We start from the raw sequence: 22687 nt of genomic DNA, 5'->3' as shown, positions 1-22687 counted from the left end.
TTATATTTAATAAATTTTAATATATATTAAAAAAAGAAAGATATATTATTTTTATTTTTCAATTAAATAATTATTTCTCTTTATTTAAATATATGTTTTATAAAATAAAAAATTTAACAGAAACTAATATATTTTGCAATTTATCTTTATTAAAAAGTAAATATTTACTGATTAATTCTTTAGAATATTAAAACATTCATATCTTTAACATTATCAATAGGGAAAAATAGATTAATCTGTAAATTGATCTAATTTATTCCTTTCCTGTTATAAATTAAATTTATATCTATTAGAAAAAAAGCTCAGTCATTATAATTATTAATTTCGCTAATTGCACTATTTTTGTTACAATTTTTTTGAAAGATTGAGATATTTGAGACTCAATGATTTTAGTAGAATTAAGAGGCACGTTATCTTCATATATTATTTATGAGAATCCAAATAAATTACTTGTAAAATAGCTTGAAATAGATAAGATTATTCTATGGTAATGTTAACTTTTGCTAATAAGGGAAATAATTTTATCATATCGTCGAGTATCACAGTTTGTACGAACTTTATGGAAAGGTTACGCGAGACGAAATGATATAACATTAAAAAATAATGATATAACATTGCATCAAGGTTGCATCAATATTATCAAGTATCATATAAATCTTTAATTTTTTCAGAAATCGTGAAACAAAAGTTCGATTAGTCTAGTTGCATTTGGTTTAATTTACATTGAAATATTCGATTTAATTTGGATTGAATAGTATATATTATATTTCGAATAATATATTTATAATTGCACAAAAATTATATAATAAAGAAAGAAATTATTTGAATATATGAATAATATAAAATAATTTTTTACCACGATCATTAGAACGATTTTCTTTGGAATCTACTTTTTTTTTAACAAACATGATATCACTAAAGAAAATCAAATAAAGAATATTATATAAATAAAAATAATAATAACAAAATTGAATTTTCATTTGTTTCCATTTTACACAAAACTCTTTCACCTCGTACGGTTTTTTTCATTTTTCTTTGTAAAAATAAAAGATTTTTTTTTAAAAAGTTGAAAGCAATTTTTTAAACAAGATAAAAATCACGGTTGATCCACTCGTTTTACGAACAGGTTTCGAAAAAAATCACTATTCCTCTTTCATCTTTTCTTTTCATTCCGGTGATTTTGCTTGTAAATTAGTTGCATTCTCATGCATTAATATCGAAGGCCGTAAATAAAGGTTAAACGAGCTTCGCGGCTTCTTGTAATCGAGCTCCGAACTTAATTAAAAATCGATAATAACAGGCGGAAGTTAACCGACGCGTTCTCGAAAGGGAAATCGCATGTTTCATTTTGTCACATTCCATTTTTTTTTTTTCTTTCCTCCCTTAAACAAGATGTCACTGAATGTTTCTCGTCTTGAAAGTAATTCCGTTTGATCTCTTTGAAACGAATTCATCTTCATTTATCTTATCATTCATTTTTTCATCTCGATTTTGAAATAAATTTCTTCCTCTTTCCTTTCCTTTTTATACATTTTGATTTTCTTCTTCACCCTAAAAATGAATGTATCGATAAATTTGATGGAAAGTTATCACGTTTTACAAAATAGGGTAATTTGCTGATATTATCTGAAAAAAATTTTTAACAATTTAACATTATTAGCTGCCAATGGAGTATCTCGATTTTATTATTATATTATATTTATCGAAGAAATTTTTCCAAACAAAATCGAAACATCGAAATTAAAAATAAACGAACTTAATTAAAAAAAATATTAATTTGATGATGTAAAAAAAATTTTCATAAGAATTCTATCCGGTAAGAAATATTTATAGATACCAATAAATAACGAATAATGTACGCAACTCAATTTTCCCGCAATTTGTTCCACGTCGAATGTATCGAGTATCCATGAATCAAAAATTTTTTTCTAAAAACGAAGGACAACGAGTCTTTCCTTGCGAGATCGATCGATGAAACATTATATCCGATCATTAAATTTCTTACTTGCCGGTTATTCGTTACCGATTCAACAAGTGAACGAGCAAATATAGGAAGTACAATGAAAATTTTTGTAAATAAATTCTGGATAAGTATAGATATTCTAAAATCAGCTTTTCTTATTCTATATAACCGACTCCCTAGCAAAGGTGATTGTTTTCCTTTCAATTCATTCGCTGTTATTACAATTCCAGCCTTCTTTGATTTATTTTCACTTCGAATATACTTACCGAATCGTAAATCGCGAAATTATCCCCTAAATTGCTTACATTGCGCGATTCGTGTTTATTTGGGACAAACAAATGAGATCGTATATATCCCGTTGGTTAATTAAGAGGCGAGAGTCTACCGTGATATAAATATTTCATTTTGTTACGGAATTAACGGGGTGAGTTATGGATATTTTTGAGAATAGTCGAAAGAACCATTTGCCTATGTACTTGTTGAAAATTGTATTCGCTGGTAATTTAAAACAAATATCCATCTAAATTTTGAACAGCAGAATATTGTCATCGATTTTCAAAAATGTCGAGTATAAAACTGAATAAATAGCTAAAGATATAAAAGATTGTATTGTTCTTTAACGATCACGAAATACATATACTGAAAAATTAAAAATCAAAATTAAAAAAGATAGAGATCTATCTTCTCATTCGTGAGAGGACACTTGATCGAACCTTATGACAAATCTATTTATATATATACATATATAAAAAATTAACCAAAAATCGGAGAAAAATGGGTGAAAATTTCGTGGAAATAATTTCACGAGCGCGTAAAAAGAAAAAAAAAAAAATTAACGGAGAGAATCGAGCGACCGAGAATCATTCTTCACAAAAGAAATTTAAATTAACACCTTTACATGCGTATGGCAAATATTATATTACAAAATGCAAAGGAAAAAGGAAGATCACGTATAATGGACGAAAACGCAACCGAGTGCGAATTCGAGTCCGTGCACCGTGTCGGTTCTCCAGTTCCTCGGGCCGGGATCTCGGTGTTTCGACATTTTGAAGCGACCCGAGAGAGGCCTTCGTAAGCAACGAGACTAGCTCGTTCGTCGTCGCGATTTTGCATTCCGAAGCATTGCGAAGTAACGTGACACTACGCCGCCGATCTAACATCCGAACGTGTCCGTTCTGAATTCGTTAATATCGCCTGCCGACCATTCGATTCGCTCCTTCCATCTCTTCTCTCTTCCTTTCCTTTTTTTCCAGACCAAACAAATTTTCCACTCCTTTATTTATGATCGCGCACACTTGAAATGAGACTTCGATTATAAGGACAAGATATTATCCTTTTGTGCGGAACGCGCGAGGATATATTACGGGAAGAGAGATTGTTGAGAGAGTTTACAGTTTTTTCTTGGCATTCTTGGAGAGTTTACAATTGAATTTGTGGATAAAAGTTTGCGTGTTGATATGTTCTTTGATATGGATGGATGAATGTTTATTGGGAGAGGGCATTTTCCTTCGATTAAAAAATTGAAATCGAAAACGGAGAGTTTGCAAATCTTAGTGGCAATTTAATCCGGCGTCAGGGTCAACGCACGATAAGGAGGCACGATATCAAAAAGAACATTTATATTGAGATCCAGGCTGCTGTTATTTTTAAAATTTTTCGCTAAAGTGTCGTACGATGTGCGATACACTCGAAATGTTGCTTATCTTCTTCTTCTTCTTCTTCTTCTTCTTCTTCTCGCGTCGAGAGAAATACAGATACGGATTATAACCATTTATTGAATCGGCTAGAAATAATTTCGTAATAATAATAATTCCACTTGCAATTTACTTCGATCTTTCGATTTTTCATTATATCAAAAAGCGAATAATCATATTCGATCTTTTATTCTTTTTTTTTTTTTTTAAATTTTCGACAAAGAAATCGCTTCGTAAAATCCTCGAATTGTTTCCCCCTCCTCGCTTTGTTTACGGCGCATCGCGAGAGATGGCGAGACGCGGCACGTTCGAATTTTATTCGCGGCGGCATGGCATGCGAATTGAAATTTAATGAACGCCTGCTTCGTTCAGGATGCTTCGAATGATATTAAAGCGCGAGCGGATCGCGAGGAACACAGCTGGTGCAAGATTTAAGTTCCGCTCCGTGCACGTGCCCCGAGCGCCGCGAGTATTTACGACGCGCACGGTCGCCTCGCGAATTTGCCTAAACGATTCTCCTATGCCCCATTTAGAAATGGGGTGTACGAGGTCGTGAATCGTTTAAACGTGGCCGATTCAATTATTATTAGATTAGCTCGTTTACAAGCGCTGGAAATTACAATTATTATTTGTTGATCGAGCAGAATTTTCTTTTCCCAAACCCGTTCAAATTTCCTCCATATAATTTAACAAAGAAGGGAAAAATCGATAACTTTCCTCGGTTATTGGCATGGATTGTGATAAGATAGGAAAATGAGCGAGGCTAATAAATTTTATCTCTCGGGAGTATGACCATATTCGATGTATAATATCCTAGAGGAAATTTATACTAGGGGAAATGTTAGCGAAGATTTTATTGGCTCGAGCTCCCGAGATAGATTTTCCGTCCGTCATTTATAATGCTTGTGCAATTTGCGGCAAGATCGAGTCGTCCGTTGCACTCGAGAAATTTATTCCGCAAAGTTCCGCGTAACGAACTTTGTTTCTCCTTTTACACAAGCTCGGCTACCGCCGCCAATTGTAATCGTTTATAGAATGTATTATTAGTTGTGCATATCTGATCCCCATTAATATTCAATCAACCGCCTCGATTTATAATCTATGACTTAATCAGCAGACGGTTATTAAAGCGTGCATCTATATCGAAGATTATATCGATATTAATCACGATTCTGATATTTCACTTCCCGATTATCCATTTCTCCGATTACTTCTCAATTCTTCGCGCATTTTCTCTCGTATGCCCGCACTTTTTAATTTTCTAATTTTCTAATTTTTCAATAATCAAACTTCCAAATTTGCTTCGAAATCTTCTCACACACACATATATATCCAATCAAATCACGCAGGACAAAAGAGGAGTCGAATATACGTTTCAACAATGTTTCGCAAGTGTCTCGATTCGATCGACACGCGAGAAATTACTCGCGTGTCAACACCGTTGGCCGGCGGACAGAAATTCGCGACAAAGATCGATCGATCGATGGATAGATGAATCGGACCAGGAAAGGTACGCGACGAGAATAGTTTGACCCAGACCTTAAGTGACTGGCGAGGTCAGCAGCCCGGCGTCGCTTTTATATTTCACTCGGCGACGACGTCGTCGCGGCCGCAGACTCTCCTCTCTAATGCTCCTCTCTAAGCTTTCATTACCGAGGTATGCGTTTTACCGCGTGTATATTCCGTACGGCGCCGTGGTGAAGCATTCTCGTTAGTCGAAATATCGTATCAAGCGTTTCCTCCTTTTATTTAGAGATATGTCGGGGGAGGGGAATTTCTGGATCTCGAGGGAACGAGATAACGTTGTTTGAGTTGTGAAGATTTCGTCTTATCGAAGATTTTTTGAGAGAGAGGGGGAGGGAAGGTTGGTTAATTGGGGATTTTGAGAGGGAAGGTAAAATTGTCGAGTCGTCCAAGATTATTCAAATGGAAATTAGACGAGAATTAATTATTTTATTATTAATCGTAAGGGAGAAAGAAAAATTTGGTTGTTTTTCGTTTTTCTTTTGAATATTTGAGACGAGGATAGCTTTTCGATTCGATTATTAGTATATAAATTCGTAAAAGTTAAAGAGAAGAAAGAAAATTCAGGATTGAAATAACGCGCTTATGACACGGCCAATGATTCGTGCGCTGAGATAAATAATAAAAATTCGTTGCGAGTCGAAATAATTTTATTTCTCGCGATTAATCATCGCGACCAGTCACGTTATTTTCACTATTAAACGCGGTATTACCATTTCGAGGGATACTTTCGAAACGATAAATATTTTCGAAAGTTTTATCCTCTCTAAATCTATATTTTTTATTTTCAACAATTTTTTAAAGACTGCGCAAAAGTGAAGTGAATGTCAAATTAAAAATAAACGTTTAGATTACGTATTAGAAAAATTATATATTTGAAATTTCCAGTTTTATTGCTCGAGCCCAAAGCTAACTTGTTGTCAACAACTGAAATATCGTTCGAAATTTTATTCATATTAAAAGAAAGAAACGCGAAGATCGAACGTCTCAAACGCGAGATGGAAAATTTTTGAAGCGGGTAATACAACCGGCCATTATGTTGCACGCGGATCGCAGAAGTATACGTTACATACACGGGTTTCGTTGCTTTTATTCCGAGAGAGTTGTTAGACTCTTTGATTTTCTACCAACGACGGCAAAGAGGACTCTCTGTGGTCTACGGCTCGTAGGTTCGTTAAGTCGGGTATATCCAATGCCGCGCGAAATGTTTGCAAATGTTCACCGACGTTCGTTAACCCTTAAAGATACCGTCAGAGGAGATTGCGTTATTTTTGTCGTGGGTGAAACTTCATTTAAACGGATTTCCTTGCCGATGAATCGAAACGAAAGGGAACTATTTAATTAACAGTGGAATAAAAAGTAACAATCTTTATGTATACTTGAATTAATCAATTCAACGGATAGATATCGATCTCGATAAAAGTTATTATTAATTTCGGCAAGGAGCACTTGAATTCTCTTTGTAAACAACGAAATGTATGTATTTCGTTTTAAAAATTCACTTATTTTTCGGTAAAAATAAAAATACACAAATAACTGATATTGTGATAGTTGTTGACAGGAAATTTTTTCACGGTGTAAAAAAAAAAAAAAATTGACGCACCTTTAAAAATTTCGCGGAACCGGTGTGGGTCGTGGAACGAAAAAATCCTTGAGATTTTTAAGTTGGCGATTGTTAGGTCTGGCCACGGCTAACTGCGTTCTCTGAATAATCCACTATTCGATCCTTGATCGATGGTGTTTTCTTTGCCTGATAAATGCTAATGAATCTTCGAGAGAGCATTTATTAATGCTCGTTGTGCGCAATAGATGCGTGGGGAATTAACTTCGAAATTCGATTCTGGTGTTTCGATATTTCAAGGTATCGCCAACGTGTATATTATACATAATATAGTGTACACATATTAACGAGCGATATCGTTTTCTAATTTTATATATATATATATATATAAACAAGGATGAGAAAATCATAGTCGATAATTTGCTCGTTCGTTTATTTCCAAAATTCATTTCGCTCTATCCTGAAACTTTAAATTCAATGGATCGCGATAATCGAAACGTGTACGATAGAGAAAAAATTTTTCGTAGATAGGAAGGCGGGCTATTTTGCAATTAAAGAGAACCGAACATAAGATTCGAAGAACCGTTCGATGTGAAACGGCTGAAAGAAATCGTTGAGCGCTATTTATACATACCGTCTGACGTGGTCTAATTACCGATTTCCGTCTCTGTTCTCTTGGTCAAGAGACCAAATTAAATTGTGGTTGATCTTTCCAATACCAACAATAATGCCAATATGAACGCTGTATACGCGTATAAAGATCACAACGAAACGAAATTTTGCATTGCAAAATTGAAAAAATATCACCTTTAAATCTTCGTCGTACGATTTTTATTCTAATTTTTGAACGAATTTTCCCGAATTGAAGTTCAATTCTATTCCGAAGTTACAGATTTTTCCAAAAAACTCGAACGGTTTTGAAGCATTCTGAAGAAAATTTAAGACAAAAAAGAAACTCACTAGGTCCAAATGATATATATTCGAGTGAAAATGTTAAATACATCGTATATCATAGATAAGAGCGATCAAGTATCATCATTGAAATATTCTCATTCAAAAATACTTCCTTCATCGATCGCATTAAAAACACTTTCGTGATTCATTCTCTAAATTACAACCGTATAATCTAACCATATCGAGCAACGTGATCATTAACCTCCGACGAGGTTGAACATACTATATCGCTCGAGAACATACTGTTCCCATAAGTTTCGAATTTATACACGACGAAAATTCAAAACTCTAACCCCTCTTTGAAGTTGGAAACCATGAGAAAAAGTATTCGACGGTTCGATAAAAATAACAGTTGAGATTGTTTCTCACTTTCAAACGAGATCCTTCACATTGAATTGCGGGCCGCGGTGTGGTCCCAGACGTGGCAGCCCTTGAGCTCTAATTTACGACACCCAGCCACGGAGATCGAGAACGGAATATAAAGAAAAAAGGAAAAAAAAAAAAAAAAGAATCGAGCAAGTCGAGAAATCATCCACGATGAGAGAAAGGAAATATCTTGCACTGGGAAACCGTTGATCGTGTTGCATCGATCGGTCGACAAAAGTTGGAGATTTTTTGAATTCTTGGAAATTTCGAATATTTGAGTTTCTTTAATTTTTCCATTTTTCTTTTTTTACAATTCGTTCCTTGGAATTTTTCGATTCCTGAAACTTCACTTTCCCTCACCAATTCAACAATTAAATTCTCCAATTTTTTACCAATTTTCGAGCGTATCTAAACTATTGGCAAAGATTAAAAAGAAAGATTTCTCTTTCACTTCCTCGTTTTCAACCTTTCCATATAAATAATTCCTCGTTCATTCGCGTTCGACTGGACACTGGAAAGAAAGAGGGGAAGAAGAAGAAGAAGAAGAAGAAGAAGAAGAAGAAGAAGAAAAAAGTATCTCCCCTCCTCCCTCCAGGTCCACCTCTTCGAGGAGGTTCGATGATTTTCAGCTCAATCACGCGTGGCTTAAGTCAATTATTTCCGAATTAACGCGGCTGCTCGATCCAATCAGGGACGCGTCGATTAATCCTTCTCCTCGCTTCCTCCCTTCCTTTCTCGAAGATACGATCGGAAATTTATTTGCGCGGTGGTCTCCGTGTCGCGCGATAAGAGAACGACGCACCGCGTCGTAAATGTTTAACGCGACACGAATCGGTTTCACGGTGATTCGCACGGTTAAATTGCTCGACACGGGAGAAATCATCTCCCGTGCCGGTGACCTCATCGTGGAAATCATTCTCTCCCGTCTCTGACCGTGTCTAAATGTTTTCCCTCGTCGTCGTTTCCTTTGTTTTCTCGACCCTTTCCCCTTTTTTCTCTCCCTTTTTTCCTTCCCTCCCTTTCTTTACTTCCTTTTTTTCCCCCTCCTTTTTCTCCCCTCCTCCCTCCCTCCCTCTTGTTGTTACTTTTCCCGCCACGGTTGGACGGATCCGACTCGTGCATGGTTATTATTATTTGTGCGAGCTTGTGAATTGTGTGTGGAATATCTGTCGTTGGATGAATATTGCTTGGTGAGTTATGTGTGGAGTTTTTAATTGATTAATGGTCGTTTTTAACGACCAATTTAAGTTATAATTTTCTTTGGTTTTTTTCTTTTTTCTTTCGTTGTTGTTGTTGTTGTTGTCGTTGCTTTCCTGCCGTTGGATGAGTCTAGTTGGATGGATAAGCGTACGAGAGATATTTTCAATCGGAGATTTTTAAGATCGATGAATTAAAATTAAAATTCATGTAGTAAATTTTCATTTCAATCGGCAGGATTATGTGAATGCATCTTATCCGAATCGTGTTGTTATATAATTTATCGAAGGTGTTAAAAAGATATGAAAGAAGAATTTGATTTTTCGTAATTATAATAAGAAAAAAAAAAAGGAAAAGAAATTATTATCCAAAGGGGAGGAAATTATAACGTTTAAAATTTGAAATTTTGATGAGTTAACAGGTTTTATAATTAAGGTAGCGATATTCAATTATCTGCGCGCGGTTATCTTGGCCAACATTAACAGTTAGTCGCCCGTTGTCTGGCTTTCACTTTTCTTTGCCTATTTATCAAACGGTAGCACAGAGCTTCTCAAGAGCTCGCCCTTCTTTAATCTTTTCCAAGAAAACGAAAAGAAATTCTAAAATTCTATATCGTTTTAACGACAAATCATCGTAATTCCAATTAATGTTTATATTTCCATTCAATATAATACAACTCAATAACGATAACGAGTCACATATTAAAAAATCCGTTTCTTCATTTTCAGGCCGGGATGAGAGCAGAAGGAGCGACGAGGTGACCAAAAATCTACCCCTATCGTGCCCAATCAACCGATAAATCGACGAAATTTCAAAGAAAGAAAAGAATCCTTCCAACTCTCCTGCAATGCCCATTTCTTAACCGCGTGAAAATCGACTTGGCCCCGCAACCAGCGCAACACAGCGTAATCGTGGCTCGCGCGAGGGAGAATCGTTGCCAGCCGAGGAAAGGTAACGACACCGTGGTGGATAGGACGCGGTGCACGTCGAATCGGGGATCGTCTCGCTTCTTAATGGGCGTACCGCGGTTGGATCCCGGTTGGATTTAGCCGGCTCGTTTCTCCAAGGGCGAGAAGGAGAGAGGAAGAAACAGGATCCATCCGCTTGGTGGAGGAGGAGGAGGAGGGAAAAGAGCGGGGGAGAGGTCGTCGAGATCCGTCGAGAGGATCCTCTATGGGCGCTCGAGGGGTTGTTCAGGAGTGGCGAATCACCTGAATGGTGCCTGCGCGATAATCCTCCTCTCTCCTCGTCTCGTGGCTCGAAGAGATCGACGAAAATGATCGACTGACCGCCCTGGCTTGCGATCGGGATCCGTCTCTCCTCTTCTGTCTTCCTCCCTTTTCCAAAAGAAAAGAAAAGAAAAGAAAAGCGTTCTTTTTACCCGCGTTCAGAGCAAGGGACAGGCGAGTAATAATAATATAAGAGAGGCGAAACGAGTAAACGCGTGGCCGTGGAAGGGGAGCGCGCAGACATGTCGCGGGTCTCGAGTCGCGCCTCCATCGTCGCTGCTGTGATCAGCATCGTGCTGTTGATCGTCGTGCTCCTGGTTATGGTATTATGGACCGGTGCGCGCACAAAGAAGGAGGAGGAGGTGGTCGAGAAGAAGAGCGTGGATGGATTGGTTGTCGAGGTTTTGGAGAGTTTGTCGGGGGTGCGAGTTGAGAACGCGTCGTCCACCACCGTCAGAGGAGTGCGTATGTTGGAGGAGGAGGGGGAGAGCTTCAGTAACGAAGGTAAGGATTTTTTTTGTCTTTTCTTTCGTTTTGTTGGAATAATATATAATGTGAATAATTAAGTATTTTAAATAGTATATTCTAAGATGATCTTAAGAGGATTAGTGTGCGCGTATAAAAGGTTTATACGACTATTTTTATCTTTCTTTCTTTCGATGCGAGAGACGCTGAAAGTTATGTTCGATTTTATTGCGGCTCGATGGGATTCGATCTTGGAAAGGTCAATCGTTTTGCATGGAAACGATTGATGAGTATAGTGCCGTTTACGATGCCTGGCCATTAATCTTTTTTGGATCGTTGAAGAGTTTAATCTGTTAAATTCCGTAAAGTAATATTCCGTTCGCGGAAATATATATTCTCATTAAAATTCTATCCCCTAGTATTAACACTGTTTATCCTAATAAATTTATCGATCAAATCCATTTAAATTCCAACAATATCCAACAATCTTAACCTCTCTCTCTCTCTCTCTCGTTCGAATTTTTACGAGACACAAAATTTCAATTTCGCGCTAATTCTTTCTCGTCCAACCTCGCCACGATAAATCATTATAACGTATTATCTATTCATAAAGCGGAGAGTGGCGTGACAAGAGAGGTCGCCGGCACGATTGACAAATTGGATACACGTTGGTTGGCCGGTTTTATCGATTATTCGATCGCAACGGTTCGTGGCCAAACCCGTAACTCGTGGTATTCGTCAGCGCAGAAACGCGTTGTGAAAGATCCGTTAACGCGTTTAGTCCCAGTCCCAAGGTGTGCAACACGGCTCTCAGGGAAAGCTAGGAACGTCCAGACGTCCTTGTAAGGCCGCTGCTCCAAAGCACCCACACCTACACCAACACCCACACTCGTATGCCCGTATCCTCTCCTCGTTGCATGAACCTTTTATTCGCATCACTCGGCCGTGTGCATGCTCATATTCCTTCCTTCTGCCAACCCAACCTGCCCGCCTGGAGTACTTACTCGCGTTGCTCGAAACTTCTCCGCACTCTCCGCTGCTCGCCCCTTGCGTACACCTGATGATACTTCGACGAATCGTGGTCAGCATTCCTCGGAGGCCGAAATGAAAAATCACCGAGGGCGATCTCCCTTGGAATTAAAAACAGATTTTCGGAATTCTTGTTTTATTCCCTTCCTTTTGCTCGAGGATGACGAGGATTCGAGGAAGGATAGGATCTGCGTAGGAAGAGCATTTTTTTTTCTGATACGTGGAATTGCTCGAATTGCTCGAAGAATTTCCGAGAGATTCGTTTCTTTTCTTTTTTTTTTTTTTTTTCGAGAATGAGCGATTAAGGGCGTTCAAGTTTCGTGAGATTGGAGAGTTGAGAGAGATATAATTTCGTAGGTAGAAAAAGTGTTTTATTAATCGTTGTTTCGATAATCTAGATTTTATTTTTATTCTTATTCTCGCCCGATGTTAGTACTTTCCTTACTTTCTCACTTTCCTTCATTTAGCGAGTACCTACTAATTCCCTAAACTGAAACTCATTTCTCTATAAATAAAGCAACGCATAGAACTTTGGAAATGCTAATTTCTCGATTCAAGCTCAAATTAGTACCTTTCCTTTCTTTTACTCGAGTGCCAAATATCAAAAAAAAAAAATCTCACTTAATTTCTTCACCCACGTTCGTCAACACTTTCCTTCTTACCTTATCCGCGCGCTCAATTTCATAAATAAACGAAAAATCGTGTCTAAAAGTCTTTCAAAATCCAGCAAACGACTTCATCCCCTTAATTATTCCATATAATATTCATAAAGTTCAACCTTAAACCTCCGAATCGGCCTTCAGATCGGCACAGCTAATTTCCCCCTGTTTATTAATCTCTCCGTTATCTCATCTCTTCCTCGATCCTCCACCTCGATCATTAACGAGGTGGTTAATTGCGCTCGACCGTGGATTATTTCGCGGCTAACCTCTCGTCTCTCCTCCCCTCCGTCCATTTGTCCGTGTCACGCATCCGTCTCTCCCTCCTCTCTCCCCCTCTTCCAAAGCTTCTCGATCATTTTCCTCCCTCCTCGCTTCGAAATATCGTTGACTTTCGATAAAAGGGGGAGGGAGAATCGTAATTTACACCCGACGCGATCGGTATCTCGGTTAATTGAAACGGAAATTAATGCGAAACGAATAGGCCTCTTCTTCCTTTCGCCAACGCGTGAAATTTTGTCATCCTCGGGATGAATAACGTAAGAAGATCGCGTTAATTCGATAAAAGCGGTGCAATGAAGCGCGTTTTCTTTTTGTTCTCGATGACGATGGTTTATTAATTGGTTTACGATACTTTCGATCGTTCTGTATTAGTTAGAAATACTTGGAAAATATTAGGAAATATTCTGAGGTTTAGATAAATGTTCATTGCATGGGTTCTATAGAATTTTAAATTTTCGTGAAATATTTAAAAGTTGTACGTATAGAAAGTGAAAGTATAGGTACGTGGTTTTGTTACATAGGGATTTATGATTTATTTGATTGGTGTAAAGCACGCAAGTTATGCAGTTAACGAAAAGATGGTTTATGAAAGTATTAGAATTAAATTTGATTAGTTTTTACACTTTTAAAAACATTTTTGATTCTTGAATATATAGTGATATCTTTACATCAACACCGATGAATCATCAGTTTTATCGTTGAGAAAGCATATATAATTTCTAATTTCAATACATAAAATCGAATTAAATTTTTTATTTCCTTGCTGCAATATGTAATAATTTTTCCAATTCCACGTATTACGTACAATATCTCGCGAAGAATCAGGATTTTTCTTCGAAGGTAATAAAAAGAAAGAAAGAAAGAAAGAAAGACAAAGAAAGAAAAAATTAGACGACAGATAAAGATAGCTCTTACCTGACTTGACGTCACAGAAATCATGGAATAGGCGAATTCACGATCGTAGTGATAAATCGGCGAGATAACAGCATGGATGTTTGAATATTTACGATGTATAGCGTGTCGTTTCCTACCTCCATCGCCAGATGACTACATCATTACAGCGCTGATAATCGAACAGTTTCATCTGGATGATGATGGTATCTTCTGTTTATCGAACACGCTTCGAATAAATAAAGAAAGAATAAAAAGGAATTTACACAGATAATTTTAAAACGAAGGAAATACACCTTTGTTACTATTTTTCAACTCTGTGAAGTATGCTTTTTTTAAAAAAAAAAAAAAAAAGAAATATTCGTTGGAAAGAACAGATCGTTGAATTGAAAAAAATATTTCAATCGATGAAATACAACTTTGCCTTTACTGTGTACCGATATTGAGAAATCTGTGCTCCATTTAATTCAACAGAAATAATCGAGGAAAAAATTGCTATAATTTAATTCTCGAATTTAATATCACACAAATGCTAACGTAAGTGAAATTAATATCGATCTTTATCGATATAAAGCGTCTAATTATTTTTATCATACTTGTACATTACTCTAATTTCTATCAAACATGATTACACGTAAAAATTAATCTCTTTCGATATCAAGCTCTCATCGTGTGTGATCCACGCTTTCTTAAATAAGAAACTGACAGAGATAGGAATCCGTAAAGATTTTCCTCGTCATACGTTTTTCATTTTTCTCGTTCGATCGTTATTGATGTATCTTGCTTTTAATTCGTCAGATAAGAGTTTAATGACTACAGATAGCGGTTCTCTGACGTGATATCTTTCCGGTACGATCTGAAAGCCGAGCGTTGACTCGTCGACTCTTGTATTTGCATATTCGTCGCTCTGGATTTATTTAAAGAAAGCACGTGTTCGCGATGTGACGTAAGGGTAATGTAAAATTGGCCAGGGATAGGAATACTACACGCGGGAGGGCGCATTGAATGATTTTATTTCTTTTTCTTTTTCTTTCTTTCTTTTTTTTTTTTTTTTGGACGATGGAGAAGAAACAAAAGTTAAAATTTAAGATTCAAAGAACGGTAGTTTGTTCGAGTAAAGATTTTATTGGGCGTACATTTAGAAAATTGAAAATGTATTTTGATCATAGTAATTTATTCATTATTATGTAGTCTAGATGACTGTTTGCAGAGTAAAATTTAGAATAGGAAGAAATAATATAAGAATATAATAAGAATAATTAAAGAAGAAAAAAGAAAGAATTTCTTTGATTATTGCATAGTGCATTATATTATTATAAATATATATTACGTATCTATAATTGAGAATTTATAATATTATAATATGCAGTACATGATTCATTCCATAATCATAGCCTTGTTAGGTCTTGTATCATTGAATCTAGTACAAGTTCCAAGTTCTAAATCATTTTATATAGCTGTGCCATCAATCTATTCACTGGGTGAATATTTTCAAATCATTCATTACAATCAATAACCAAAGATTTATAGTAACTGATGAACAAGTAGCATCAATGATTAAACAACTACTAATTTTAACCAAATCACTATGCACACAAGTCAAAGATGTTCAAGTTTGATGTTAGAGTCAATAAACAATTACTTGCAAACTTAGATACGTACAATTGCGTATTTTTATTTAAACTTGTTACAATCGATTATTGATTTTTATTAAAATACGATACTTGGAATAACCACAATACTTTAAACATAATTTTTTTTTCCTTGAAATTAAAAAGAAAATTTAAAACTTATCTTAAAACACATCTCCAAACAATTTGTTACGTAACAAGCTCTGTAATAATTAACCATAATTAATTCTCTTAATTAACCAGATCTCGATCCACGTTTAAAAATAAAATATTATATTCACGTGCATTCCTACGTAACAAAGAGGAGGCCTCGCAGGTTATTATTTATCCAGAAAATAGAAGCGTATCTCCCAAAGGAAAGATTAGGGAACGTTCAGAATTATCCAACATTCCCAACCGAAAATTCTTATCGTTAAACGAACCGTCCACCGTCTCCAGATAATTATTCACGTAAGTGCTGACAAGAGTCGGTGCTTTTCACCGCTCCAGAATTATCTTTGCCCTCTACGTGCGAGAGCTTTCGCGCATAATGTGCCGCACATCGGCGCGTGTATGCACGAAGAACGTGTAACGTTGTACGAGCGTTTCTCGCTACACACAGCACACGTAGCACACGCGTGCATACTCAGCGTGTCGGATGGACCTCGCCTAGTGGGAAAAGAGCAATCCGATCTTTTACGATAAATTGATAAGTTTTCGGGAGAAGCGGGTACGAATGTTGAAAATCAAGATTCCCAGAATCTATAAAATGATTCTCCCTAGAAATAATATATTGGAATATATTGCATTAATATTCACCTCGATTAACATTTCTAGTTTCTTTCTCCCCTAGTGATATTTCCGCCATGACGTAATTCCTTCGTATTTTTATCTTTGGAAATTTTGACGGTTCTGAGATACGTTGGTGTGTATATTAGATAATAATAAATTTCTAGCGATTTTTTCCCCCACAGATTCGAGCTATTTCGAAATCGATTTTCCGATTAATATGGAAACGAGGTGAACCATTGGAAAATAATTTAAATGGAACTCTCGATTACGAAACGTTTAAATAGGTTTCCTCGCTGCATAACAGCGAAATCTTTGTTTTCGCGTTGTTCCCTCGAGTAAATCGAGTGTAATCATGATTTGATTAGCAAATTAATTTTCTCATTTGCATCCAATGCTGTTCTTTAGAAAGGAAAAAAAAAATATTTTAAAACGCAATACAGAATTTCATTAGCTAGAAAAGCCAGTGATGAGAAAAATTCCAAACTCGCGCGTACTTGATTCTTGTAACATGAGCTCGTTTATTTTTATTTTATTATCGAAAACAATTCATCACGACGAGTTCGACGAAATTGAATAAAAGAATCTTTCTATGTCACGCCTCGAAAAAGGTTCAATGGAAAAAGTAAGACAATATTGTACAGAGAACGATGTCCCCCCTCAGTGGACGATGTCGTTGACGAAAGGAGAAGTGCGTGCGCGACGTTTCGTATTTCTGCGTAGGCAAGCATACGGATATCGCGTGTTTAACAAAACGCATCACCTCGTTCGACACCTTTTCTTTCCTTCTTCTTCTTCTTCTTTTTTTCCATCGCGTGTTCGCTTTCCCGTGGAGGAAACTCGTTCGACCGATTCTGCACGCGTTCGATTCCTGCAGAAAAAATGTCTCGTCTCATTGAACTTTGATTGAATTTTAATTTCCCTCGGTGAATATTCAATTCGCTTGTTTTAAATATTCGAATTTAAAGAAGTAGATGTTCATTTCTTTTTTATTGTTTTTTTTTTTTTTGGTTTTAATTAACTCTTTTCTATATATCTTTTTTTTTCTTTTAACAATTAATTAAAATTCTAGAATAATAAAAATAACGATGAAATTTTATACAAATTTTTAGGAATTTAAAAGGATCGAATTTGTTTAAATTACGATGAAAAATGAGATAAACTTCGTGAGAAATTAATAAATTTCATTTCCGTTTCCAACGATATCTATCAAATCGGCAGCATCAATTATCGGTAATTATCGATTGAAAATAATAACAAATAGTGAATTAATCTCGAGTATAATGTTTCACCCGTATTAAAACTAATAATTCTTCTTCTTATCCGAATAAATATCCATCCTCCCTCCAATTTCTTAATTTCCAGAAAAAGAAAATACTCGAGAAAGAAGAAAATTATCGCAAAATTTCACACGTTTCTACGCTATTACTTCTTATCTCGTCGAATAATCATCCTCCTCCACCACGGTAGATCGAACGATCACCTGTCCTCGAATACTCGTTTCCGCGTGTGGAGGAAAGGCGGGAAGAAAAAAAGAGAAGAAAAAAAAAGGAAAGTAAAGTAAATGCAAATCGTCCCAGATATCCGAACGATGGTATTTACACGGGTAGACTGCACGGCGACGACCTCCAACCAAACCGGCTGATCTGCTTGAGATACAGCATTTTTTACAAACAACGCGTTGTTCATCGACGTAGCTCCGTAAACCGCTTCTCGAAACAATCCTTTCGAACGAGAAGATAAAATTACAATCCCCCCTCTCCCAGTGAAATTCGCGGTACGATCGATCGGCTCCGAGGCGATTAGCACCGGATTAGATGAATTTATGGTTTGGAATAGTTGTCCATCGAGATTTACGATTCTCTTTCTGGTGTTAAGGTTACGTAAGTGAAGTAAAGTATTTTTGGAATTTGGAGAAGAAATTGATACAGCAAAGAACGTACGCGTTTTGCGGCTGATTTATTAAGTTAAGTTGCTTAAACTTTGTTAAAAATAGAGGAACGACGGGGTGGAGCAACAATAAACGATCGATCGGATTTGGATTTAAAAAAGAAATCGGTTGAAATAAAATTCTCGAAATTTCTTCATTCCCCGTAACATTGAAATTGGAGCTCAGATTTTTCAATATTTTCACTGATGCAGTATGGATCGTGTGAAAAATCAAGTATACATATACATACACACAAGTTTTAAGCGTCCATTCCCGATAATATTATATAGAGAGAGGAAACACATACCCGGTTGAAAATTTTAATTCTCCATACGTGTTCGTCTCCCGCTCGGCAATTCCCCTCCACTGAATCCCTTGGTTGCTCGCACGGTTAAACGCGTGGGCCGTGAATCCATCGCGAATCGCTCAATGCGTGTTAATGCGGCGCCACGGATAGTTTCCCTCGGTACCTAAGAAACTCGTTAGTCTGCTTAGGGAATACTTAACACGTTCCAACGTGGTGGAGAAAATTGAAATCGCGAGAGGCGCGGCGTGACAGAGAGTTGTGCTCGCGATTAGTCGGATCCTTCGAATGTACTTGGAGGAGAGAGAGAGAGAGAGCTAATCTAACTGTCGCGTTCGACAGTAAATTTAGGCGCGGGATGGAGGAATTTAAATCGAGGAGGTGGTATTTGGAATTTCCTTGCTCACTCTCCTCTTTTATATATATATACCTGCTAGCCAGTAAATTCGTAAATTCGCGCGGAAATAAGGAATTTAATCGGGGAGGGGGAAGTTTTACGTACTTCTTCCCTTATTCACTCGCGTAGATAGCTCGAATAAGCGTTCAATCTCCCCTTCTCGATAGTCGTTCGATTGTTGCTACTCCAAACCTCTAAGAGTTAATTGCTTTGTCGAATTTAAATATAAATTTTTCATGATCAATTATTCCTGAATAATACAAATGGTTCGCGACGAGGTTATTACTATTGTCAGCCGAATGAGACGAATGCTCTGGAGGGGGATCGTCGAGGCCGGTTTCTCGTTTTTGAAATTCTAATGCGTTCGATGATTTGTCGAATGGAAAGTGGCGATTATCTCGATCCGAAGTTGCCACATCTCGGCCGGGTAAACACGAGTTCGCAATCAACGAGGACGTAATTATTCGCGTCCACTACTTGGGTAGTCCGGGCGGAGATCGGTTAGCTCCATTCCTTCTTGGCGAGACTATGGTCTCGCAATTAGACGTCGCTAAGGACCTTGATTGCCGTAGTGTACATTGACTCATGCGAAACGCGCCGCCCATACGCCGGAATTAATAAGCAATTGTTCCGATCGAAACCCCACCGTGCCTTTCCCCCACGGTTTTTATTATAGCCTCGAAACGATTGCGTTTCAAATATAGTTCGTGCCACGCTCGCGAACGCTTCTGATTGTTTTGAAAATTGGGGCTAAGCTGGACTTGTTGTTGGGGTTGCGAGTTCCAATTATAACTCGAGAGAGGTACAAAGGATGTCTTGTTACGCGATGAGTCATAATCATTCCGAGTTGTCTCTTCGAAATTCTCTTTCGTCCTCTTTTTTTCTCGTCCACTTTCTGCAGGAAAACTTGACCGTTTCCCGAACGACGAAGAAAAAGGAGCAATCCTTCTTTTCTCCTGCGTTTCTTCTTGAAGTTTCGATTAAATATTAACACAATTCTCGCGTGGGAAGGGAAGATGCATCCACTATCTCTTGAACAAACCGACTCTTCGATAACTGCGTTAATTAATTCCAAGATGAAGGGAAAAAGACATTCCCTCTAATAGCAGTTCCCTCGCAAACTCCACTTCTCGCTCAATTAAATTCGAACAATATCTACAGCAGTAATTTCTTTAACGTCTGTGCAACGCTGTTCAAAAAAGAGTAAGAAAGAAAGAAAGAAAAATGGATAGATACCATCGTACAAGCTCCTCCGCATCCGTGAAGCTAGGAGAATGGAAAAGAGTGTTCCTCTCTTAAAGGAGCGCGCGGCGAGAACTTTCCACCTTAAAAGGTATCGCGTAACGAGACCAAGAATTGCGAAAGAAACCACGGTCGACGCGTTGATAATTCTGCGTTAGATATGAATGTCGGCCGAGAGAAATGTCGAGGAATTTTGAAATTTAATTCTTACCGCATCGATCTAGGGGAATATCTTATGTCACGTGTCATGGAATCAATCTGAATTAATATTCTCTGGATCGTGAGGAAAGAGATGGAAAAATCGAGATCCCTTCCTCACGGTTCATCCGACGTTTGTGAATCGAAATTAAAGATAGTACTCTTACGAAAAATCCTGAAATTTGATGAAGAAAGAAATCAACCCGCTATTTTCGCCTGCTATCTCTCGGTCGCGATCTCTTCTTACTTGCTTGGCTTAGTTGGCTGGCGCGTTTCAAAGGAGTGACGTCAATTTTGAAAGAAGTGGGAAAAGAAAGAAGGAAGGGAGAAAGGAAAATTAAGAAAAAGGAAAAAAGAAGAGAGAAAGAAAGAAATTAAAAAATCGAAGGGTCAAGGCGGAGGACCCCCTCCATTTTTGTTTCTCCAGAGATTTTTCCAGCCTCTCGGTTATGACGATGCGTCCGGTTATGAGTCGAGGATTATGGTGCCTCATACGCGTGTCTTTATGGTGTGGATGGTTGGTTTGGAATGCTCGTTTGCGTGAGCTGCTCGCATGTACGGGTTGAATCGTATTCATACGGTCGTTAATATCGTCGACGACACGAGTCGGCTGTTCGAGCAGCGCAACCTTTGATCGCGTGCATGCTGATCTACGTGCCATGCTTGTTTCAAGTAATGTAAGAGGCTGCAGGGAGGAACCGGGAGTCTTCTTGCTGGATTATTCCAAGTGGATCTTGGATCGATGTCACGATGTCCTTTCTTTCGGCCGTCTATGGGTGGATCGGTAAAAAGGGGCGAGAAGATTTCTTCTTACTATTTATTTACTTCTTCGATCACATCCTGCTTAATAACATTCTATCGATACTATTTGATCGAAATGGTTTTACTTACTTCTTATTAAAATTCCTATAAATCGAAGAGGAGTGAAAATTGAAAGAATTAAGCATGGAATCTCGCTTGGAAGCTCGTCTTGTAAATTAGAAATCAGAAAAGAAAGTTAAATCGAATCTTTTCCATGTTTTCGATCGATCGACAATGAACGAAAACGAGGGTACGCGATTGAAAAGGCAGACGAACTAAATCAAATTTCAATCCGCTCGAATTCCAATCGAGGATTAGACCACACGCGGTCTGCCTGTACGCACGCGATTCATGCGCAATGATATATTACACGTATCGCTTGTCAAAAGGGATACACGCATCGGTGCGAATCATTTATCAATCGTTATCGATCAAATCCGATCGGACCTCTTATTCCAGGACCGTATTATCCCTATCTCCGTACGAACAATTCCTTTTTCCTTTTGTATGCGCTCGTCATGCTTGCCGTCTCGTCGTTTTTAATCTTCACTTTTCGTTTTCTCCAACTTTTAATCGCGACCGTAATTGCGCTATACATCGATGCTTTCACGACTCGCAGAAATATTCGAAATTGGGATACTTATTTGCTCGTCGATTTCGTTCAATCCTTTTGTTTTATTTCCGTGTCGTTGGAATTGAATGAAACGGAAACGTAACGAGACGTAATCGATAATTTAATCGATAATCGTATCGCGGTTTTCGAAATACGATATTCCAAAGTAAAACGTTTTCTTAGGATAAAATTTATTTATAGAAACGAAACCGTATCCCGATTTCTTTGACCACTTGCAGTTGCGCAAACTTATTCCCTCAGTTTTGCCCCTTTGCGACGCGATTTTACCGGAAACAAGGTGAGGAACGAAGTTGGACAAAGTTGCGAGATTTTCGTCACGTACGAAACTCGAAACCTGGCTGTAAACGCGAAAAGGAAACGCGTAAACGGAACGTGAAAGCACGAGAGTGAATGCTACTTTTGAGAGCATTCGCAGGAACATTTGGTTAGGTCAGCATGAAAATATAGATCTTCTACTTGTTTCCTAAATTGTTACGTCACTTCTGACGATACCTTCTCTCCACAAATTTATTTATAAACCCCGAGAACAAAGAGGCCTCTGCAAAACAATTGCCGATTGATTTTTCTTTCTTTTTTTTTTTTTTTTGAGAAAATATCGAATTTAACGAAACCTCCAAGCTTTAATTATTCCATTATCTCATTTCTCGAAAAGGAAATACGATAGGGAAGGGAGTCCTGTCTCTCTCTAAAGATCCAAAAGAGAAGGGGGGAAAATGGGATATTTTCGAGGGGGAAAAAATTTTGGAATGCGACAAGGGAGGTATGCGAAGGTTTGTTCGATAGCGCGGAAAATGGTATCGGTTCGATCGGTTTCCTTATTGCGCCGGGCCGGTTGGTTCCTAATAACTGTCAGAGGCCGGGATATAAATTACACGGGAGCTCTGTCAATCGAGCATGCGACCTATTAATAGGATCTCTTTATGCGTTCGAAACGCGGCTGGAGGGAATGACACGTACGCACGTGCGGC

At 37.6% G+C, this 22687-nt stretch overlaps 1 protein-coding gene across 3 annotated transcripts in view; it reads left to right on the top strand.

Annotated features, from left to right (window-relative positions):
* Window positions 1-22687, top strand: part of LOC108002084 (A disintegrin and metalloproteinase with thrombospondin motifs 9) — a 116437-nt gene that overhangs the window by 1848 nt on the left and 91902 nt on the right. For all 3 annotated transcript variants that reach the window (XM_062079146.1, XM_062079147.1, XM_062079148.1), the window contains one exon: window positions 9988-10992. In XM_062079146.1, coding sequence (XP_061935130.1) covers window positions 10731-10992 — 262 coding nt within the window. In that variant the 5' untranslated portion in view covers window positions 9988-10730. The remainder of the gene's footprint in view (window positions 1-9987; window positions 10993-22687) is intronic.

Source organism: Apis cerana, linkage group LG9 (assembly GCF_029169275.1).
Source record: "Apis cerana isolate GH-2021 linkage group LG9, AcerK_1.0, whole genome shotgun sequence".
In the NCBI taxonomy this organism is placed as follows: Eukaryota; Metazoa; Arthropoda; class Insecta; order Hymenoptera; family Apidae; genus Apis; species Apis cerana.
Note: the sequence above shows the minus strand (reverse complement) of the source record. Positions and strands in the feature narration are given on the sequence as shown.